This window comes from Strix uralensis, chromosome 2 (genome assembly GCF_047716275.1).
Source record: "Strix uralensis isolate ZFMK-TIS-50842 chromosome 2, bStrUra1, whole genome shotgun sequence".
In the NCBI taxonomy this organism is placed as follows: Eukaryota; Metazoa; Chordata; class Aves; order Strigiformes; family Strigidae; genus Strix; species Strix uralensis.
Window position 1 is genome coordinate 32,373,771 of NC_133973.1, and position 24,667 is coordinate 32,398,437.

General features: G+C 36.6%; 1 protein-coding gene across 4 annotated transcripts in view; it reads left to right on the top strand.

Moving 5' to 3' along the window:
* The window catches only part of BACH1 (BTB domain and CNC homolog 1), a 30,192-nt gene extending 5,871 nt beyond the window's left edge, over positions 1-24,321 (top strand). The window contains exons 2-6 of one of the 4 annotated variants that reach the window (XM_074858152.1): positions 8,276-8,573; positions 12,390-13,781; positions 15,499-15,705; positions 16,596-16,811; positions 20,766-20,911. In XM_074858152.1, coding sequence (XP_074714253.1) covers positions 8,334-8,573; positions 12,390-13,781; positions 15,499-15,705; positions 16,596-16,781 — 2,025 coding nt within the window. In that variant the 5' untranslated portion in view covers positions 8,276-8,333 and the 3' untranslated portion in view covers positions 16,782-16,811; positions 20,766-20,911. Of the gene's footprint in view, positions 1-8,275; positions 8,574-12,389; positions 13,782-15,498; positions 15,706-16,335; positions 16,569-16,595; positions 16,812-20,765 lie in introns of those variants that run through there. The other 3 variants (XM_074858153.1, XM_074858151.1, XM_074858155.1) reach the window with 3 other exon arrangements.
* The last annotated feature ends 346 nt before the right edge of the window (positions 24,322-24,667 follow it).

Below are 24,667 nucleotides of genomic sequence, written 5' to 3' on the forward strand. Positions count from 1 at the left end.
GATAGGATGTAACTTCTGTATTTTTGCTTGGCTCTTGCTAGTACCATTGCTGTCTTAGAGCTTAAGATGGCATGTGCTGGTTTGTTGCCTCACTTACTGTTAAGTGTATTACAGGTGATGGTAACAAAGTACAGTCCTGTGTTTTACTTGACAGTGAGTCTTTCATAGACAGTCACTGGGTTTGGATGCTAGACTCAATTGAATCCAAATGCTTGCGGGTTCCCATTGTATCCTGGTGACCACTAGATACTGGATTTTCTCTTCCAGGTCCTTACTGCCGAGGGTTTAGATTGTGAGTCTGGCAAATCAGCTATGTCTTTCCTGAAAGTGCAAGCCTTCCAAGTAGTAAAGGCATGACTGTTATTGATTTTCACGGATTTCTGTTCTCTGATTTAGTATTTTTAAGGACACTTGAAATGCTGAAATCGGAATGTTCAAAAAGTATTTTGGTAAATGTGTACACAAATCATAGGTGTATCATAATGTAAATAGAAGCAGAAATGACAGTGATTTATTTGCACTCGCAAACCTGTATCTGTTTTAAGGGCCAGTTTAGTATTCTTTGGCTGTTTGCCTTAAAGAGTCTCAGAGCCTATGGAGCTCATATCTGTGACTCATTCTTTCTAGTTGTGAATTTTCTTCTAACGCCCCCAGCAGATCTTTCCAACATCAGCTGGTCCAATCTTCAAAACACTCTCTTTAGCTGTAAAGCGTACCCCTTTGAGTGTTGAAACCTCACCCTTTTCAGTTTTTGTGGTGTTTGAGTATAAAGGACGCGCTGAGTTTACCTCTGTGTTAGCAGTCTTACTGTTGTTCTAAGTCATTCTGTGGTAAAGTTCCTGGCAGCTGTCATAGGCAGACAGAGACACCTCCAGCTGTTATTTTTGTTGTCTTTGTTCAGAAAGAATGATGCAAGTATATAGCAAACCAGCTATAAGCATACAAAATTGGTATTGTGTGACTGTTTTTCTAAGTTACTGAAAAGCTTAGTTGTAATCTGTATGGCATTTTGGGGGATTTTCTACCATTGATGCAAAATGCAAGATACTCTGTTTAAATCTCCATTTAAATTCTAAAGAAGTTCTTACTGTTAATTCACTGCATTGAATAATAGTTTGTTTTGGCTGATTTTTGTGATCCTGTATGTTTGGCATTCATTATTAATATTTTGGACAGAGCATGGTTTAGAAATTCCCTCCAGAAAAGCTGGAATTCTTTGGTAGTTGTCCAGTGGACATCTGGGTAAGTGTCAGGGATTTGGGATAATTGCCACTGATGTTAATATTTGCAGTGAGCTCATGGGTGGTACAGTTGTTTTACTGGTCTAAGGTTTTGAACATTGTCTTAACATCTGCATCTTATTGCTATCGCTTCTGGTTAGCCATATAACTTTCCCCTTTGAATGGGATTGCTGTTTGTTATTGGCTTTTCGCAACCATAAGGGACTTAATCATTATGGCAAATTATGAAGTTTGGGCTCAACAATGCAAAAAAAGGCAAATGTTCATATTGAGTGTTCTGTGTCATGTCAGTTTACATACACCATGTGTTTTGCTGTCCTCTGCATAATAGGAAAAATTACTCCTCAGCATTAAATGCTTGAGAAAGTGGTACTGTGTCAAATCCTGATTTTTAGGAGCGGCTTGCTAGGAAAACCTATTGTAAAAGGCATTTACTGGCTTTATTTTAATATACGTGTATATATAATATAAAAATTATGTATTATCTATATGAATCATGGTTTCTATATTTACATATATTAACCCAAAGTGTATATATATATTTTTGTGAAATGCAATACAAAACTTTTTCCAGGGCTGTGTAATTGTCTGAATTTTCAGAGACATACATAAACATCAAGCAGTTCTTTTGCCCTGTCTTAAATGTATGGAGGTAAACTGATTTCTGTGCATGCTTTTGGCAGCCTCAGTGACAACTTGATGCTTCAAAGCTTCCTTCGTCTCCTGCATAACACTTTTCTTGATGACCACAGGATGTTGAGTGCAGACTTTTACATGTTGCTGTGGTGCTACTGAGCATGAAAGTTAATCTACTTTGTGCCAGTTTTATATGTGTGTGGATGAGAAATGCATCACACTATTATGAGTTTCATCCTGGTAATATGTTACCACTCTTATGTTACCTATTCCAAGGCAATATCATCTATTATTATTTCCCTTTCGTAACTTAGCAACATTTCCTTATAGCTTTACCTGGTCTCAGCCATAATGATTATCATCTTTGGAATATATACTTTTTTTTTAAGTATCAAATGAGGAAACTTGATGGTTTGCCTAAAGATCTGCACCAAGTGACTCTTTAAAGCAGAGTCTGTGGGGGAAGGAAGTAGAGAATCCTTTAACTTTTATTCTGCAGTCAACTAGGAGTTAGAGCAGTAATTGCTACCAATTGTAAGCAATCAGATGAGCAAACCTGCAGTCTAATTTTGAAGTACCTTACACTTGCCATACTTCAGCTACCTCTGTGTTAATAATATAAACTAATGAATAACTTCAAATGCATGAGAAAAATGAGTGTTGAATGACATCTGTATTTGCCAATGAGTCTTGATAGGCATCTTGCTCTGATCTCTAGACTGTATACTTAAACAAATGTATATTCCTTTTTAAAATGTTGTTCCAGTGCTAATTTTCATTAACATAATAAGTATTTTAAATGTTCTTTGAAAATAAATATGTATATACCTAGTCAAATAAAACTAGAGATCTCTAAATTTACTGAAGATATGGTAATTTTACAGGTAACTGTTAGGCATGGTTTTCTTACTGAATTGTATGCTAGTAGGGAGAAAAAAAAATGGAGTTACTTCACTTTGATAAAGCAGAGTAAATTTTTATACCCAATATTTAAGAGAAAATATTTTTGCCCCTAGGCAAAATATTTTTTATCTCAAAATCACTGTCCTATGAATAATGGAAACTTCATAGGAGCATGCTTGGTTATGTTTTTAAAACAGAACTTGATTCATTCAGCTGCAGGTGTTCCTTTATATAGTTTTTATACTAGCATGTGTGTTTATATACATTGTCTCCTTTCTTTTTTCCTCTTGAGACTGTGAGGTTATTAGGTGTGCAGAATTTCAGGTGAGAGGAATTTGAGGAATGCTCTTGTACTGACAGTAATAGTTTTCTTCTGCTAACTGCGGATTTGCAGTTAGTGAGCTTTCATGTTGTTTCTTCTTTAATCCTTTCAACTTGCACTGTAAGGATTATTTTAAGTTTTGGAAGATGTTTTTGGACTCTCCTTATTTTAGATGGTAACTGCTGTATCAAATATCTTAAAGAATATTGCATGCTTTTGTTTCTTAGTATCTTTTGCATTCAGTCACATGGTTGGTTGACCTGTCTTAGTGAGCAGTGATTTAAATATACAGTCATCTGCTGACTTTTAGAATACATTTACGAGTTATCTGTACTTGCTTTTAGTTTTCCTTACTTAAGTGTTATTTTTAAAGTAAAAATAGGATGCTAGAGTAGGAGTTTTGGTCTGGTTTCCAAGGAAATAATTTGTGTTATCATTGTTTGTAGTGTCCGTTTTCCTTCTTTTTTTTTAGTAACTTGTTGCTGCTTTCATTTGAATTGTCTGGGGGGGGGGGGGAAATCTGATAGATAATACTTGTAGAAAATTAAATTGTATAAAATGGGTACCTGCACTGAGCGGAAGAAAGCCTAGAGGAGCCTGTCCTCATAGGACAGTTGCAGCATGACCTTATAAGTTATAAAACTTCTTTAAAAAACGCCATTGAATTGTTTTCTGTACGCCACACCTTTTCTCTTCTTTGTCCATCCATAAATGAAATTAGTATTAAGAATTTTTGAGTACTTCAGGAGAACAGTTAGAGAGGAAAAATTAAACAGTTTACAGAAGAGGTGTACTTTTTGGTAAAACAGTAAGTCTTGTTATGGATATGTATATAACAAATCTACTTGTGAACAAATGTATCATACACCGCTGTGGAAAACCTGGTTGGCTCTCATGACAAATACTATCATAAATGTGGTACCATGCCTTTATTACACAAGTGGAAGACAGAATGAAAATGTTCACGAGTTTGACCTCTGTTACTACTTTTCTAAAGTGTTACAGATTTTTACAGTGGTTACACTTTCCCTTTCCTGTTTGATGCTTTTTACTTTCACCAGCATTTTCAATCTTCTGGATCTTTTCCTTTTGATTTCTCTCTTTGTCAGCTATGACAGTAATTAGCTTTTACAAAGAAGACTGAGAAAAATTTAGTATTTGACTGTGGTGTGTATGGTGGTTTTTTGTTTGGGTTTTTTTTAAAGGTTCTTCTAAATTTTGAAATGCTTAATGAAAATGCTGCATTTTATATTTTTGGATACCTCAGAAACTTGCATCCTGTTTAAAAATAGTGGGTATGTAACTTGGCTGATGAAATCTTCAAATTAGGAAGCTCAACATTCTGTCAGAGTAAAGTGTTAAATTGAGTTATGCTTAAATATTTTCACTTCTCAAGAAACAGAAGGTAGTGTTTCAGTGTTGGAACATAATTTTTTTTTGGCAGCAACAACATTGGAAGCTCACTATCAGTGCTTCAAGTAGGCTGCACACTGTTTTGGAAGCATGTGTGCCTTGTGGGGATCAAGTAAAAAGGACGATTGACTGTCTTCTGCATGTCTATGTAAACAAACTACTGTTCGTTTTAGCCTTCTATCCTATGAAAGTGTAATGAGCTCAATTGGATATTGGAACTGATTATTTTATAAGGGAAAACCAAAGAGCAGCATATATGATACATGGGTTGTCTATCTGAGGGTTGGGAGAACTTGGGGCTTCAAAAGAAGAAAGGAAAAAGAACCTTTAAAGGCCAGTCTAATTAACTATAGTTTCAGTCATGAGTTTTGCCTAGGTGTTCACCCCAAAATATGTCCTTATCTTTAATACTTCCTTGTGCTCCCCACCACCCTAGATTTAATCTTCCATTTTGTTCTCCATTCCTTTTTGATGTTTGGTTTGGTTTTGTGTTTTTTTTTTCTTAAACCTTGTGGTAACAAATACGGTTGTACTTTGTTAAACTGCATGTACTGTAATATGAGGAATATGATAAGCTAAGGATATAGAACAAACAAATTAGGAATACATGATTTATATTGCAATGCTTCTTATAAACTATTATAAGAATATAATTTAGTGAATAACTGTTTCACAGGGAATTATGAAAGAATTCCTATTTAAACTGATTGGAAATTAAATATTTCCTAAGTAAACAAATCTCTGTAGTCTTGTCATTGGGTATATAAAAATGTTTAAACTAGTTTGGGGGTTTTTTTGCTTTCAAAAATAAGCCCTTTAGGGTTAACTGTTGTGCATGGTATAGGTATTGTTTAGTGGGGAAAACTCTGATTTGTGTAACTTTCTTTTTTCCCCAGGACTTCTATTTTCCCAAAACAAAATCTTGTGTGTTTAAGTATATATCCCAACACAGACTTCGTTTCTTTGTCTTTGCCAAGTTATGAGCTGTACATTTTGTTGGTAAAGTTGACTGTGAAGTTGAGCATACAGTGTTCCATGACAGAGTGGGAAGGGCAGATAGTGCTGATGCTCTGCAGTTCACTGGAGTCCAGACTGGTACAGGGCTACTACTGCCCCTGGAAATTGGGATCTTTTTCTTCTCTCTATCTCTTCAAAAGACCACTAAAAATGCCTGTATGCCATGAAAATAACTTCAGTAGTGAGTAACCAGGAGTACAGCTGGCAGGGTGGTTGGTTATTTCCCCACTGTGTATAAAAATGGCCATGCCCTCCTCCCTCCTGTGTTGTGAAAGTTTCCCATATTTGAAAACTGAAGATTTACATTGGCTACAGTTTTATTGTTGTTGGGAGCTGGCATATCATAACAACCTCTGTTGAGCAATATAATGATTAGGTTGGGTAGTTCTATGTCAGCTGAAGTGGGTCTCAGCAACTATGTTCAGTTACAGTAACTCTTGGGTAGAATAGTCCAGTGTAATCTGAATGTTTGCTTTGTTAAGGTAATGCTTTTCATAGTAATGTAATATTTTCCTTGCAGGGCAGCTCCAAATCTGATTATGTGGTTTTCCTGATCAAACTTTCCCTTCTTTCTCTCCCTTCTTTCTCTCCCTTCTTTCTCTCCCTTCTTTCTCTCCCTTCTTTCTCTCCCTTCTTTCTCTCCCTTCTTTCTCTCCCTTCTTTCTCTCCCTTCTTTCTCTCCCTTCTTTCTCTCCCTTCTTTCTCTCCCTTCTTTCTCTCCCTTCTTTCTCTCCCTTCTTTCTCTCCCTTCTTTCTCTCCCTTCTTTCTCTCCCTTCTTTCTCTCCCTTCTTTCTCTCCCTTCTTTCTCTCCCTTCTTTCTCTCCCTTCTTTCTCTCCCTTCTTTCTCTCCCTTCTTTCTCTCCCTTCTTTCTCTCCCTTCTTTCTCTCCCTTCTTTCTCTCCCTTCTTTCTCTCCCTTCTTTCTCTCCCTTCTTTCTCTCCCTTCTTTCTCTCCCTTCTTTCTCTCCCTTCTTTCTCTCCCTTCTTTCTCTCCCTTCTTTCTCTCCCTTCTTTCTCTCCCTTCTTTCTCTCCCTTCTTTCTCTCCCTTCTTTCTCTCCCTTCTTTCTCTCCCTTCTTTCTCTCCCTTCTTTCTCTCCCTTCTTTCTCTCCCTTCTTTCTCTCCCTTCTTTCTCTCCCTTCTTTCTCTCCCTTCTTTCTCTCCCTTCTTTCTCTCCCTTCTTTCTCTCCCTTCTTTCTCTCCCTTCTTTCTCTCCCTTCTTTCTCTCCCTTCTTTCTCTCCCTTCTTTCTCTCCCTTCTTTCTCTCCCTTCTTTCTCTCCCTTCTTTCTCTCCCTTCTTTCTCTCCCTTCTTTCTCTCCCTTCTTTCTCTCCCTTCTTTCTCTCCCTTCTTTCTCTCCCTTCTTTCTCTCCCTTCTTTCTCTCCCTTCTTTCTCTCCCTTCTTTCTCTCCCTTCTTTCTCTCCCTTCTTTCTCTCCCTTCTTTCTCTCCCTTCTTTCTCTCCCTTCTTTCTCTCCCTTCTTTCTCTCCCTTCTTTCTCTCCCTTCTTTCTCTCCCTTCTTTCTCTCCCTTCTTTCTCTCCCTTCTTTCTCTCCCTTCTTTCTCTCCCTTCTTTCTCTCCCTTCTTTCTCTCCCTTCTTTCTCTCCCTTCTTTCTCTCCCTTCTTTCTCTCCCTTCTTTCTCTCCCTTCTTTCTCTCCCTTCTTTCTCTCCCTTCTTTCTCTCCCTTCTTTCTCTCCCTTCTTTCTCTCCCTTCTTTCTCTCCCTTCTTTCTCTCCCTTCTTTCTCTCCCTTCTTTCTCTCCCTTCTTTCTCTCCCTTCTTTCTCTCCCTTCTTTCTCTCCCCTTTGAAATGCTGGTAAACTTTGCACTCTCTAGGAGGATTGATTTCTCCCTAGCTCTGTTTTTTTTTTTTTTGCAAATACTAGGAGTTCAGGAATAGCTTCAGGACAGTTATATATGAGCTTATTTCAAGGTTTTAAATGTCATATAACTTCTACTGTTATTTATTATCCAGTAAATACTTTTATTTCAGAACTTTGGTCTGTCACAAAAGGGATTCCATTGCCAGGTGATCTGATTCATAGTGATGCATTAGGAAAGCAAACTTCTCTCAAGCATGAGAAACCAAATAGTGATGAGCAGGAGAGGGGGGAAAAAAAGGCTGCATTAGAGAATTAAGGCAGGTGGAAAATAGGAGAACTAATCTGCTTTGAAAACAAAACAAAATACCAACCTGCTAGAGAAAATGAGACTATTTTACCAATGCCTGATTGGTTTAGTAGGCAAACTACTTTTCAAAGAAGATAGAATACAAATATTTTAGTCTGTACTGGGTGAATCGGTAAACAGAAGTAGCTTACATACCATTTTGGTGACTTGGCTTAATGCATGTTTTCTATTTCTCTCTACATTTTGGTAGTGTTGGAGTCGGTATATACTGATAGCTAAAAATGAAAGCTTAAATAATTTTTATGTGTTCTGGTAAACTTATGAGTCTTAAACATTTCCTGAGGAAAAATCTGCTCTTTATCACTGAAGTCACATGAATAACTGTTCCCTTTTTTGGTCTATGAGACTACTAATGCAATGTTTTAAAGTTTGTGTACTTTAAATGCTCATAAGCATGTATTTATGTATTAACATGTATGAAATATTTAATACTGATCTTAGTCTTAAAAAGAGTTAGAACAGACGATGCATGTTTTAGTTTGCTTGTGTTTTAGTATCAGTAGGTTCCTGCTGGATATGACTATCATGTGTACAACCTTTTTTTTCTTCCCCCAGATTTGAAGAACAGAAGCATGCTTTCCACTGAGATTTATGCTACCATTGATGATACAGAATGTCTCTAAGTGAGAAGCATAGTGTGGTTTTTGCATATGAATCTTCAGTACACAGTACCAATGTACTTCTCAGTCTTGATGATCAGAGAAAGCAAGATATTCTTTGTGATGTTACTATTTTAGTGGAAGATCAGCGATTTCGGGCTCACAAAGCTGTGCTTGCAGCTTGCAGCAGTTACTTCCTTTCAAGAATTGTGGGCCAGGTGGATGCTGATCTTATCATCACTTTACCGGAAGAGGTGAGTGTCACTCCCTTCTGTATTTTACCTGCCAGTGCTTCTAATTTGTTTTGTTCAATTTCTTTTTTTCCAGTAGGCTGGTGCTTAATTGAGAAGTTAAGGCAAGAGATTTAAGAACTGAAGGGAAGGAATTTCGAAGTTGTAATGCTGCCATTGGTTGTGGTAAAGGCTAGACAGATAGGAGTGTATATCACAAACTGAAGATAAGTGAATGCTGTCTTGGGGAATGTATAGGGGAGATCTTTTTAATTAAGTATATATTACTTAAAATTGTGTACCTGCTTGAAAGCATGTAAGTTTGTCAAAAAACAGGCCTTAAATGGTAAGGAGGTATTGCAGAACTAGTTGTCCTATATGAAAAGAGAATACTTTTGGAATAATAAACAAAGTAAGGCTTAAAATGGTAATACCTTTAAATCTGTATCATTAATATTTGGCTTTGTATGTTGATATATTCCTTGCTTGTTGCTTACTGTTGATAACAGTTTTCTTCTGCTCAGTTCTTCATTCTTTTTACACACTGATCATTAGCAGCTTGATTTTCTTTTTTTACTACTGTGTTTTATTACTTTTAAGACTGAGAAAATGTATTGCAATTACTTCCTTTTTTTGCCCCTAAAATGCATGTTCTTAAATCAGATTGAATTCAAAGGCATTCAGTGGGAATAAGCCAGAACCTGACATCCATAGGAAAGAATATTTATTATTACATAATCGGAGTGTCTAAGACATTTAAAGATTCCAGTTGGTGTTTAGTTAAGTTTTATAAGAGACATGAGGCAAACAAGTGACAGGATTTTTCTGTGAAATGCTGTGATTGTAGCTGAAAAGTGAAGAGCCTCCAAGTGCTCTGATTGTGCCCAATGGTAGCAGTAATCTGAAGAGTTGGTTGTTAAATAATCAACGGCTTTCTGGGAGTTAAGTTATGGTAATTAGTTTTGGGAGTGAGAAATAACATGCAAATTGTTGGCAACTCAACTAGAATCATTAAAGTTGGAGGAAAGGTGCACCTCAATGAATATTTACAGTGACATTGGAAATTACATTATAGGCTTGTTTATGTACAAGACTGAGTTGAGTGGCAGCACAGAGATGATGTATTCAGAAAGCCTGTGCTTCAGCAAAATAGCTACCTCACTGGCTTTGTCACATACTGAGAAAAGCACAAGAATTCTCTGTTACCAGAATCTTCCTGATTTTATAGAAAACAACTAAATGGGATCAAGTGGTCTCTTTAGAGCTTCAGTGGTCTTTGCTATTCTCTGATCAATGAATTTGTTAGAAAATTGCGCTGCAGCATAATACCACTACTTTTACTCAACCTTCATGCGGTGTCTGTGTGTTCATTTCTTCTTATGCTTTTTTTCCTAGTGGTTTAATATGTTGATAGACTGAATGTCTCTCAGATTAAAAGAAAAGTAATGATGGGAGTTGATGTGGAAGGGAAGTAGGATACTGGGGGACACAAAGCCATGATTTGGAGTAAAAGAGGGAAATTAGTGGCATGTAAAACTTCTGATGTTGAAGAGAGAATTCTGCTTTGGGATGAAAAAAATAGATACTGGAAGAATAAATAGTACACATCAAAGTTGGAGAGGGGAAAAATAATCTCTCATGCAAAACAACAGTGTTCTACTGAACCTGTGAAATAAACCTGAGTTAGCAGGGACCAGAGTTTGTAAAGAAAATGGAGGACCATAATAATCATGGTATTTACTACAGTGTAGACTTAAGAGGACTATTAATGTAATTTAATATTACTGATGTAAGAACTGAATCTACTGAAACAACCAGCAAAAATACTAACAGTGAATGTCATCTTTTAATCATTTGATCTGATCACTTGGTAAAAGCATTTGAAGATTCAGCAACTTGAGCTTTTCTTCTGGGAACTGCTAAATATTTTGAAATGAGTCATTTTTTGGAGCTGCATATTTGAGAGAGGCAAACACTGATCACATGGTTTGACATGTGATTTTTTTTTTAATTTTTTTTAACCTTTTTATTAATCTGAAGTCTTTGAAGTTTAAAATGACATCAGCCCAACATCTGAGATTCAAAAATATTTTTGGAATTAAAGAACTTAATATATGTTACATTATAAAGACTAACTACTGACATCTTGGTGTAAGTTCTGTGTTGTTTTCACTCTGAGGTAGACTTTCAGCCCAAATACAAATTAAATAAATGGCTACTGCAAGAGCTGCTTTTCTAGGTCAGTCAGACCAAAAGTCTTTCTAGTGTTCTATCTTGTTTGAGGTTAGCCAGCTAGAAGTGCGTAAGAGAAAGCAAAAGGAGTACAGAGTGCTTTTCTCCCTTCTTGATTCCTCCAGTTTCTAGCAGTGTTTCTACCTTATGTAAAACATACAGTTTTGAAATACCATTGTATTTGTTTTGTTCAGTTTCATGTTTAAATGTCACTTGTTTGTAAACCCACTTTAATGATTTATTTACTATACTAATTTTGAAGTCTTCTTGCCAGCTTATGGATAAACTGTCTTTTACACTCCCCTTCCACACATGATTCAGGATGAATTAATGTGGTAGTGTAATCAGTATTCTCTCCAGAGCATATTTCAAATGCTATTTTAAGAATTCTTTAGATAGGTTGTAAGAGTTTATGGACAGTTCTGCTGAACTATCTCTGTGCAGATCTTTTCAACTTCCTTTCATGTGTTGTATGTGTTCTTTAAAAAACCTGCCAACCAACCACTAAAAAAACAAACCAAACAAAGGCTAAATTGCATGTATAGTTAATTATCTTGCTGGCTGAAGAATTCAGTATAGTTAACGTATTAATACAGCACTTTATTCAGCATAAAATCCTGTTCATTTCAATAAAGGAGAGGAGCAGAATGTGGGCTTCAGTTTAAGTAGTAATAATGGACATACTGTTTTATTCTTCACTTGCACAGAAGGGTTAAAGGGAGTGTTGTGTAATTTTTAATTTGGTGATCTGTTTCCAACTTTCTGCCCAATTCCTTAGTAATTTTTTTCATGCGTAGAAGCTGAACTTCATAGAATCATCTAGGTTGGAAAAGACCTTGAAGATCATCTAGTCCAACCATTAACGTAACACTGACCATTCTCAACTACACCACATCCCTAAGTGCTGTGTCAAACTTGTTCAGTTTGTAACAATACAGGGTTTTTTATCTCTGGATTCCCTGTTAGGCAACTGTTCTGCGGTAAAAACCGAGATGATAATGATGGAAACTTTCAATTAAAACTACCTACTCCAAAGAGGCTTTAAACTGAGAATAATTGGTTTTGCTGTATAGTTTTTTGGGTACAATTCTTTTCATCTGTGTGACGAAAGAAGCACAGGTGGCTGTAGTAGTAAATAATCATGTGTGGTCAAATTCCATTTTTCAAACTTTTTTTATATCAGTGATGCATAATACTGAGAAAATAACAATAGTTGCTCTTTAAAGGAACTATTAAATACCAGCAGCATTTTAATTTTACTCTATAGAATAATTCATGTACAACTTGGGTTCAAAAGATATCTTTGTAAAGTTGGAATCCAGTTACTGGTTTTCAGTCTACAGCAATATTTTTCATTTGTTAATACTGTATTGTCAGAACATTTAATTAAGAGATTGATCACAATGAAGAAGATAATTGTCATAAAATACACAGGATAAAGTTGTATCAGAAGATTTGTTTTAGAATGAGTGTGGCCAGGTGGAACAAAGGTACTGCTTTTGATTGGTACTGTCCTGCTGGCATGGTTTGCTATATTTGGGTTCTGTGTGTTTCTTTATTTAAATTCATATTTGCCATACTAATATTTTTTCTTCTTTTTTTGAATAGGTAACACTTAAAGGATTTAGTCCTTTGCTTCAGTTTGCATACACAGCTAAACTTATTTTAAATAAAGACAATGTGTCTGAAGTTTGCAAATGTGCTGAATTTTTGGGTGTACACAACATTGAAGAGTCTTGCTTTCAGTTTCTCAAGTTCAAATTTTTGGACTTTAAATTGGATCAGCAGGAATGTCCTAGGAAGAAGTGTTGTACACAGCGTTGTCAGAAAACAAACCCTAAAATTGGCAATGTGGATGATGGAGACCTAGAAATAGATGATGAAGCAGAAGAAATTTTAGAAAAGGAATATATTCAAACTCCTGACACAAAGCTCTGTAAAGATGAAGAAAATGCTAAATCATTGCCTGCTCTCCAAGATAATGCCAATCAAACATGTGATCCTGTACATTTAGAAAAGGGTAGTGTTTCTAGCTTATCTTCTCAATGCCCAAAGTATAGGAAATTCCAGAAAGCTTTTGGAAATGACAAAGTTCATGCTTCAGAGTCCAATTCCAGTATTAAAGATGTTCAGGTGCCACCAATTGCAACTTTTCTTGAGAAGGAAATATCTGATAATGATGGCATACAAAAAGCTCAGGAGTGTGTACCTATGCAGCTGGTCTCAAAATGTGAAGAGACTCAGGTAAAAATGGAAGAAGGAGAGGAAGGCATTGAGAAAAAGGAAGAATCAAAGAGAGATTCTGTGACTCAGAATGTGTCGTGTCCTGTGGAGAAAATGGATCTTGCTGCTTTCCCCCAAAACTCTGCTGCACCTCATGGACTCAATTCTGTGTCTTTTTTACAGACTTGTGAGCAGTATGGTAACTTGAATTTCAGTAGTATGCAAAACAGCACAGTCTTGGCTGAAAAAACTGTATTGGGTACTGGAGTTGGGAATGACAAAATTGAAAGTCTAGATGACACACCTTCAAAGGTTGATTTGTGCACTAGGGAAGCGAGTAACGTTACATCAGCTGGTGATCGAAGCAGTGTGGAGAGAGAGGTAGCAGAACATCTTGCAAAAGGGTTCTGGAGTGATATTTACAGCACAGAACCCTGTCAAATACACTTACCACCTGCAGTTCCAAAAGAGAGCTTGGAGCCAGTATATTCAGGGAAGAAATCAGAGTGTCCGTGGCTGGGTATCAGGATCAGTGAAAGCCCTGAACCTTGCTCTCAACGAACTTTTACAACATTGAATTCTGTCAACTGCCCCTTTATAAGCAACCTTAGTACTGAAGGATGCTCCAACAGCTCCGAAATAAGCAGTGGAGATTATGTTCAGGTACAACAACAAGAACAGTGTCCCTATAATTATGTGATAAGTTTGGGAGAGGATTCAGAAACTGACACTGAGGGAGACAGTGAATCCTGTTCAGCAAGAGAGCAAGAATGTGAGGTAAGAACATCCTGCTGTATCTTTTGCTTCCCTGTCTCCTCAGGCCCTATTCAAAATCCTAATTCTGAGTCTCTTGGGGTTTCTTTTTTTTTTTGTGGCTGCTTGTTTTAAAAATCTGGGAAATTAAACTTTAAATAACTGTTCAAAAGTTTATGTGGAAGATCACTTAATTCAGGGAGACTTACAAAGTATTTTTTGGTAGGATATTGAAGTGGTAGATGCCTAAGTATTAGATCTTTTCAGATATTTTTCTGCAACAACTTTAACAGAAAAGGTTGTGAGTCTTAAACCAAGGCATAGAATATTTTTTTTTTCTACTTCAGTTAACCTTAAGAAAACTCTAAACTTCTTGGAACCTTTGTTTTATAGAAACTTAACAGTTTTCTTGGTTTTATTCTGAGTTGTGGGGAGAAGATGGGAGCAAAATGATACTTCAGATTTACTGTGAAATGAAAATCAAGTTTTCAAACAGGCTTCAGTAGCTGTGTATTATGGCTTTAATAATATCACATTCTCTAAAACTGAGGTTGTATTTGTTCCTTCAACTGCAGAAATTATGTGGCACTTCTTTATGTCATTGCTTTGGCAGTGTTTTAGGCAGATGCCATACATAAGTAGTCTAATCCTAAAAGGTTTTACTATATACCAAGAATAATTTTTGTCACAGTTCTTAGAATTGTAGAATTGTAGTGTGACTCTGTGTGATGGATCATTTAATGTCATGAAAATTCAGTTGTTAAAGCACTAGGTTTTTTTTCTTTACAAGATGCAGAGCATTACTGAGACTTAAAATAAGTAGAAGCTGCCATCAATATAGAAAGTTGGCAGGCCAAACAAAAAGTCAGGATTGGTTAAATACGTTTCTCATCTTTACATTACCAAGAAGTAGATGCCATCATTGCTGAGGGCAATACTCTCTTGAGTTTTTTTGCTTTTTGTCACCAGTGGTAGACAAACACAGAAAGGGTTTCTCTGCTTTTTAAACTAAATTCAGATCTTTCACCACAGCAGGGTAACACATTCTGCTACTTAATATACTCAACTGTAAGAATTAGTTGGATACTTCATAAAATGTGTCAATTGTTTTGTAAAGGTAAAGATCTTTTGCAGCATTAATCAGGACTTCATGATCTATGTATGTTTCAGAAGCTCCTGCTTCTGTAGCTCAGGTGTACAGACAGTAGCAAGAGCCTGGTTTTCTCTCTTCTCCAGCATTAAGAATTAAAAGACAAATATTGTAACTTCTATATTTTAAGTAAATGCCTGTTTCAGATGAACTTTTCTTGCAGAAAACTCTAGGTACAAAAATGTATGCAGGATGCAGTCTTAATAGCAGCCTAGGGGAAACTTTAGACTGAATAGTGATTCTTGACCTGTTTTGTGCACCACCTAACCATAACTTATTTTCCTAGAGTGTATCACCTGATTATTTGCTGCACACATGGACAGATTTCATCCTACTCTGAATATGCTTTTGAGGATCTAGTGTAAATGTGCAAAGTATTCAGCTACTTTGCCCATGCTTGAACTCTAGTTGAAACCCCTGGTTTTTATCCTCCTCACCTGATGGCTACATTAGCTTGCTCTTGTCTCTGAGGTTTAGAAAGAAAGATGGGTTGTATGATAAAGAATGCTTAAAATGAAAACTTGAATTTGTCTGTTGGTGTTTGTGTATATCAGTTTCACCTTTGATTTACAACTGTATCTTACCTTCTAGGTAAAACTGCCATTTAATGCACAAAGGATTATCTCACTTTCCAGAAATGACTTCCAGTCATTTCTGAAAATGCATAAATTAACTCCTGAACAATTGGACTGTATTCATGATATCCGAAGACGAAGTAAAAATAGAATTGCAGCACAGCGATGTCGTAAGAGAAAGCTTGACTGCATACAAAATCTTGAATCTGAAATTGAAAAACTGGTATGTATAAATAAATCATCACTGTTGACTTGAGTCTATAAACATCTTGACTGGACATCTGGCTGTAGTTTCAGTGAGGTGGCTTACTATTTTTTTCCACTCAAGCTTAGAAAACTTGTATCAGTCTTAGACTTCTTGATAGCAGTTCTAGATTTTCTGTGCTTTACTCTTTTTTGTTTTGTTTTGTTCCCCGCGCCCCCCGGACTTCTTTCCATTCAAGTAGAAGCGCATCATAGCGTAATTTTTGGTGCTTCTGAAGCCCATCAGCATTGAGTTTAACTGTACAGAATGATTCCTAAACAGCCATCCCACTCCTTGTTTTCTATCTCTTTCCCCTTTCTTGCTTTGTGCTTTTGTTCTTCAGCTTGTGGTATTGCTCATGATCAAGCTTACAGTTGTGCAATTGTTAGTTGTGTAAGTGTTGGTCTTGTAACATACCAACATGGGCTGGTGAACTGTTTCCTGAGTCTTGAATCTTAAAAATGAGACCCTTGCAGAAAGGCAGAAGATACAGCAGAATTCAGGAAGCTGCTTGCTTTTTTAGCAGTTGTATCAGGACTGTAGCTGAGGAATTAATGCATCCAGATTTCTCTGCAACCACCTGTTAATATAATTTCTCCTTCTTAAAAGGAAATAAAAAGATAAATACTTAAGAGAAATGTGGATAATCTGAAGTTCTCCTGGCAAGAAAATAATTGTGAGTGGTTTTTTTCTGGTCTTTGTTTCTGATCATACCATGTGCACTACATAGTTCAGTTGTTTAGGGTTACTGTACTTTTAATTCTTGTTTATGATGCATTTTAGACTTTATGTTCATGTACATGAATCTGGTATCTGCATCAGCTAGGAACATACACAGTCATGTTGCACCTTTCTCCTTATGACTTCAGAGTGAAAAGGAAAATAAAATTAGAGCAAAGTGCCATGGGCTAGAAACTTGTTTTCCTGAAGTGATCCATCATCTTTCACTACGTGTGCTTCCAATTCTGCAGCAGAGGAGATACTTTGAAGGAAAGCCTGCAGTGCCATACAGTCCTGATGAGTTGACAGAGCAAGTCATTCAGTGTGCTGAATGAAGAAGATGCTCTGGGAGGGAGGGAAATCAGGTGATCATGTTAATAACAGTTATATTATTCTGACTAAGGAGAGAAGTTGCATTTCTGACAGTTCAGAACTTCCTGCCTGTTTTTGTTGTCATATTGTCATTTCTGTTTGTTATGTAACTTTGTCAATATTGTGCAACACTTGGGGAGGGGGGGAAATTAGATTCATCTGCAAGATCAGACCTGTAGTTGATTAAGTGACTGATAATCATAGTGTAATATCCTTTCTTCTGTGGACCTGTGCTAGAACAGACTGAATGTCTGCAATTTGACAGATATCACTGTGCAAGGTATGGACAATGACTGTTGAGAATTGCGAGGTGAGGTATGAGTTATGAATCACGCTCTAGGCACAAACATGTTCCAATCGCTTATTTTTTTCCAACTGCACAGCTAAGTTTCTTCAGAACTTCCTGAAAAGACCTTGTTTGGAGCTGTTGAGCATAACATAACTGATGTTATGCACCATGAAACTTGTATAAGTTGTGCACAAATACAGAAACTTTTAAGATCTGTTTAGGCATAATTTTCAGGTGGGTAGAAGAAGAGAGACATCTGTGAAAGGTGTTGTATGGTATATCCAGGTTGCTTCATGCATGAGGACTCCTGCCTCGTTCCTGCTTCTCTGGGTCAGTCATGTGTCTCTGACCTGTTAGTATTTGATCTTCTCATGGTATCCTTTGTAATGTGGCTTTGAGAGAGGATATTTATTGTCTAGCTATAGTTTGAAAACTCTTGACAAGTAGATAATACCCCATACTATAGCCTGTTAGGAAATATTATTTGGTTAAATTCCTCATTCTGGCTTTCAGTATGTGCAGTATGTTGTCTTATATTAATTTCTGTTAGTTGTTGCTTATCAGGTTTTTTGTTCTCTCAGATTGAAAGATAGTATTTGTGGTGTGTTTCTTGGGAAAGTCCTGTATCTGGAACAGACTAACCCCCTGTATGAGTAGACGCTGGAGACTGACTGGCTGGAGAGTAGCTTTGCTGTAAAGGAACTTGGAGCTCTGGGCAGACAGCAAGCTGAGTGTGGATCAGCAGTGTGTTGAGGCTGAAAAATGGCTATCAGTGTCCTGGGCTGTATTAACAGGAGCACAGATGGTGGTTCAAGGACAGTGATTGTAATCCTGTATTTAGCACATGTAAGACTGAATCTTTTGCCCAGTTTTGACCCTTCCCAGTGCCGGAAGTACATTGACAAAACGGATCAAGGTTAGAAGCAGCCACCAGGATGGTCAGACCTGGAGTACCTCTATGGTGAGAGGCAGATGAAACAGGGCTTCTGCTTGGAGAAGAGATGGTTGTGGAGAGGCCTAACCTTCCCATATCTGTGGGGAAGTCCTCAAGATCATGTAGCCATTGGGAGTGGAAGATCTTTGGCTTCCCAGGGAATAGTATTTCACAGCAGATGACAAAAGACATTGTCATAAATTAAAATGGGAGGTTTCAATGGGATATAAGGAAAACTTTTTTCCAGTGGGGACAGGCAGGCAATGGACCAGGTTACCCAGAGAGATTGTACATCGATCCTTGAAAGTTTTCATGACATGACTGAGCAAAGACCTGAGCAGCCTGATCTTACCCAGAGCTGACTTTATTTCAAGCAGGAGGTTGGACTACAGACCTTCTGAGGTACATTTCCACCCAACTGATTCTGTAAAATTGAAAGTCTTATATTAAGCTCTACTTGTATTGAAGAAAAATGTTCTTCAGTACTGAAATCTAATTGTTATTTGGGAGAATTAAGTTTAGGCATTTTTCTTGATCTTCTGTACTGATAATGTAATTTTTGACCCCCATATAGTCTTTGCTTATTGATCCTTCAGGTTAACCTCTGGTGGTCTTGTTCACTAATGTTCCATATTTGAGAATGCATGTGGGCCACTCAAGGAGATGTTGGCTTGTTAGAAACAGCTTTTTCAGAGCACCTGTGTATATTGACATTCCTTGTACTTTCTCAGTTCAAAGCTTTAAAATGAGGCCACTGGTGAGGGGAAGCAGGGTAAAGGACAACTGGCCTGAGGAGTCACTACTTCCCTGAAGATTCTGTAGCTCAGGAGAAGGATGTGTCAGTGAATGACAGACTGTAAACTGATCCGAGAAATGTAATTGAGATCTTGTTATATATACGATAGCAGGAGAGGAGGTGGATGGACTAAATAGATTCTTCACCAGAAGAATTAAGAGCTCTCAATTTGATGATTATTATGACCTCAAAACTAACTGGCATTACTTTGCAGTATTAGTATAATGCTGCTAAAATAAAACAATATTACTTAAATGTATCAATCTGTCAACAACTTCAGATAAGGGCAGGGAACTTAAACTGGAATGGGTATTTCTGAATGTTGATGTCTGTGTTAAACAGCAGTCCAGATAATTTCATCAGTCCATAATACATGGCTGAGTGCCTCTACCCAAAATGTACATAAAGTGGTTTCAGATTAGGAGATCTGGCAATGGCTACTCCCAATATGCTGACAGGTAGAAGTTTATTAACAAAGCACTCTTTCTAATAATTTCAGGCAAAAAGGACTGGTAACAACTGCTTCTCTCGCAAAACACGACAAAGTTCTTTCAAAAAGAAGTTGTAGAGGTTGCAGTATGAGTTTCTACTGCAAAAAGGAATGTGAGAAGGACTGAAAATAATTAAACTTCATAGGAGTGAATTGGTGTAGCAGTAGTGATAACACACAGTCTCTATGACTAAAAAAATATTTCTTAAAAACTATTTAAAGCTTTCTATGTCTTCAGAAGTCTGCCTTTTAGAGCTCAAAATGTTTGGGTTTTAGGTCTCTTTCCTTTTTTTCAACTGCTTCATTATGGTCTTGCTTGTTTCCTGTCCTTTGCCATTTCCTCATTTTTCTTTTTTCAGGATGTTGCTTGTTTCCATCATTAGACCATCCCCTCAGTTACCCATGTCCTTTTATCTTCAGCCAGTTGTATCAGAAGTCTCACAAAAACTCATGACGTTGAAGTAAAACAAAAAAACAAATGAAGGAGCAAGCTAATTTTTCATGAATGGCACTTTCTTCTATTTGATATTCATTAGTGAATTGCCATCCTTTTTGCTGCCTTGTGTTTGGAAAATTCTTTTGCATTATGCAGCTAGATTGTAAGCTCTTCAGATCAAGGACAGTTTTATTTCATGTCTGAGTGGTATCTGCCACTGTTAAGCATGTTTGCTGTGTAAATGAAACTCAAGCATTCAGCTGGTATTCCTCTCTTCCAGTAGTAGGCAGCTCTGTTCTTGTTTCTTCAATTCACTAATCTGTCACTCTGCTTTAAATTCTTTAACTTCCAGTGTTCTAGTTGGTGCCTTGAAACAAACTGGAGTGCTGCATTTCCAGATAAAATATTTTGTTTACAATTTTAGCATGTTTTATTTCTTTAATTTTCCTATTTTTTTATTTACTTTAGAAACTCTTCTTAACTCCATTGTTTTGTTCTACAGTGCACTTGGCATTTCAGAATTGAATTTATATTCATCTAGCAGAGTAGTATTAATAGTGAAAATGTGATGTCTGTTTTTCAGCGTTTAACTTCTAAAATACAAATCTCTGAAGACTGCTTTGCTTCATGTTTTATTGACCCAGTGGTAATGGTTTAAATGTTACCCTGTAGAATTAGTGTTTCAGGAATGTTTATAGCAAGTGAAACTAAGTTTCATTTATTAAATAACTACAAATTACTGTTTTGGCTGCCAGCATGAGTTTTGGAAAACTTGTGTGTCTGAAAAACAGCTTCAAATAACCAAGTTCATGACACTTCAAGAGAGGTTGGGATTGTCCTTTTGATAGGCATTTTATTGTGTCAATGTTTACCTTCTTATTGCCAAAGTACTTCTCTTTCAGCAGATCAGATTATTTACAGTCTTGTTCTAGCTTTGTTAAGAACGTAAACTATAGGTTTTGTGTTAAAATGCAGACTAAAAGGCTATTTTTCTTCTTGCAGCAAAATGAGAAGGAGAACTTGCTGAAGGAAAGAAGCCACATTTTGTCAACTCTGGGTGAGACAAAGCAGAATCTGACTGGACTTTGCCAGCAGGTGTGTAAGGAAGCAGCCTTGAGTCATGAGCAAATACAAATACTTGCAAAATATTCTTCCTCAGATTGTCCGCTCTCATTTTTATTCCCAGAGAGAGAACGAACAGCTCCATCTGATAGTGAGCTTGCGATACCAGCGTGTATAGATTTAGCAGATGGTCTTTCAGGTGTTACATCTACAAATGAGCAGAGTTCTTGTTATCAGTGTGTGAAAAGTGTGTGTGATGCAACATATGATCAAGTACAAGAACTGCATCCAGTTTCTGTAAGAACATTAGAGAAAACTTCTCTTGTGGAACAGTGTGGACAGAGCGGTGGTATCACAGACTTCTGTCAGCAAATGACTGACAAATGCACTACAGATGAGTGAATCTATTCCTATTGCCAGCCTCTCAACATTGCAACTAAAAGTAAGATTGAGCATTATTGTAAAGTAACTTACTAAGTGAAAGAAAAGATGAAACTATCTTTTGAAACTACATTGACAATTACATGGTCGTTATATTACTTGGCAAACTTTGGGTTTGCTCTGTGTAGTTTTAGAGTGTAATTTGTATATGTCAGCCTCGGAACTTTTTCTGTGTGGTGATGCCAAGGAGAGTTCAAGAAAGTTTTTGGAAAGTATAAACTGTGCACAGATGTTTATTTGTGAGGAAGCTTTCATTCAGGTATAGAGCAGCCTTCACTCTGATTTATGCCATAGTATCTAATGCCACTCTGCATCTCAAGAAAAGCCTCCTGACAGGTGTTTATGCACAATGACTTCTATACCTGGAATTCATACCTCTTTAAGATTTATTTTTTCCTGGTAGACAAACCTTGAGAAATGCGTATAGGTCTGTAAATGTTTATTTTGTAGATGGGTTAGAATAATGACAGTATGAGGAGATTCTGGCAAGTGTGCTCTGGAACATCTCGCTGCTTCCTGTTGTTTCCATCTCAGTACCAGAGCCAGCTTTTATTGACTATATGCTTTTGTCTTAGCTCTCTAGTACATAGTTAAGGCAACTGGAACAGCAGAGGTGCTGCAGCATACTGCTGTCTTCTCTGAATTTTGTGGGAGGAATAACAACATACTGGGAAAGGCAGAAGTTTGAAGTGGATGTGATTCCTTGATTAGTGTGCATTGGATCCTCTGGCATCTGAATCCCATATGCTTGTTAAAATTCATTGCTGTGTTGTGACTTACTGTCCTAGCACCTTCAAGCTCGCTGCTGTTTGTGATAAGTTGGAATCAAAGTGTTGTGAAAGTTAAGGACATTTATTTTTTTTAAGGTATTCAGGCACCAAGTTCTTCGACTTCAGTGCCTAATTGCCTAAAGTCATCTACAAATGTATTTGTGATCCAATGTGTTGATCACTGGGACCAGTAAAGATCTATTTCAGAATTGTGCTCCTCAGGATACTTTCATGGCTAAACTTATAGTACATTTTCAATAGCTTCTGCTATAAGTATGAACATATAGAAAGTATAATAAGGAAACGAGCTGGAGGGATTTACTTTACTTGCTGCGTGAAGGAGAAATTCAGCCACTAAAAATAATCCCAGTTTTTTTAGATTTTTACATGGCAGTAGATACATACTGTATACCAATGATGCTTTGTTATTTAGATGTTATTTTCACACCAGAACTAAGTATTGAACCTCACCACAGAAAACTTTGATTTTGCTGGTTTACAGAACATGAAGAATCTTGTACAAGCCAGTGGAATTCTTCATTTCCTACCTCAGAATGTATATTAGCTTTTTGTGTCTTTTGTGTGCATGTACAGTAGGCAGCAACTAAGCAAAGGACTGTTGTAAATACTGCTTTGCAGTTTTATCTCGCAGTGAGACAAAACTTGTTCTTGGCAAGGCTGTTTTTTTTTCCTTCTTCCCCTTTATAGATAACATAGCATTAATAAATATATTGACTATTAAGCCACTTATTTAAAAGAAAAATTAAAAATTGGACAGATTTCAACGTACTTCTCATAACCAGCACGTAATACAAGTGACTACACTACCTCACCTATGGGATTGAAAGTGGATTTAAATCTCTCGTGATATCCTTGGATTTTCATCATATATCATTACTTTTTTAAGGGGAAAATATTATAATGGAGCATAGCTTGTATAAATTACAGTGCTTGCAGTAATTGAAATTCAGAAATAAATACTATATGGCAGACATCATGAAAGTTCTACTGCTTTGGATATATTTTCAGATAATTGAATTGAAATCCTTTAAAATGACTATCATTTATATATGTTGGTCCTGTATATGTATTACTCATGAAGCTCTCTGGGTTTTTATTCCAGCATCTGTATATGCCTGGTTAATTTAATCCACCCTCCCTCCCACACTGCTACCCTGAGCAGTGTTTTGCTCCTAAGTCTCCATTTTATTTAAAAAGCAAACCAACAAGAAAGTATAAAAAAAAAAAAAAAAAAAAAAACAACCAGAAAGCGCCAAACCTCTCTACTGTCCATGCATAATATAATTTTTAAAGCTGGTGATATTCTGAAATGACGTGGATGGTGATGTTAAAACATTGTCCTAATAGTACACATACTCTGAAATGGAGTTCCTTGGGTTAAATGTTATAAAGGGATGGAGCATATATGTAGAGAATGACTGGCTGGGAACTTAAACATATCCAGTGGCCCAAACCCCTGACACATGTCTATGGATGTTGGAAAACAAATTCAGTGATAACCAAGTTGAGAGGCCGGAATATCCACCAAAGAGTTGTGCTCCACTGCTGCAGTCTGGTGATCAGCCAGGGTCTGAATTCCACCCAGCAAACAGTGCAGCAAACAGTGCAGAAATCATTGCTGTCATTGACATATGGTAAAATTCATGTTGTGTTTTTAAACCTATGATGAACTTGATGAAGTCTGAGGGTAGGCTTTTGCCTAACCAGCTGCATCTAAATAATTTTTAAAATACTTATTTAATACAGTAGACCTACAAGTTGCATGTTGACTTCTATAGCCTATATCATCAACTTGGAAAAGTTAAGAATGAATGACAACTTTATGATACAGAATTCTCAGGTAAATGTTTTGGAGTTTGGGTGTTTTTTTCAGTAAATAAATACTCAATTTTGAAACTGTAAAATACTTTGTTAAAGCATGTTTTAAAATACTTTGGACAAGACTATCTGAAAGCCATAAGAGTATGATGGCATACAGATTGTAAAATAAACAGATAATTACAACAGTTGATTTTGTATCTTTCATAATTCAATATTTTCTATGACTACAATAAAAACCACTATCCTTTCTACAAAGGCTTTTCTTTTTTGTACAAATCTTTTGCAGTGAAAGTCTTTACTGGTGCATTATTCACTTATGTAGCACTACTAAAACATTTCTGAAAACAGTAGCAAAGTTGTCTATATAGTTTATAAGTTCCTGAATAATACACACAGTAGCAGATAAATCTGAGTTGGAATAAATTTCCCGTAAGTTTATTTGACTTTTTTGTGTCCTGTTCTGTTTGAGTGGATTTCTTTTTTTTTGGGGGGGGGGAACTTTGTTATTTATTGATTTTTTTTTTTTTTTTTTTTAATATTTTAAGGGAGAGAAGTAGTAAATGGCTGATTAATGAGATATTGCAGGTTTGGGTCTAGAAAACACTTGCAGTTGATGATGATATGCGTAGTATAGATCAGTTCATGAGACTGAGGTTTATCATAGGGGAAGTTGTAATAATATGTATGTTTATTAAGCTTCTCAAGAAATTTCTTTGAATTGTAGATCTATTGAAGCCTGTTAATCAGAAGGCTTGTGGAAAAATTTCCTTTGAGAAACTGCATTTATCC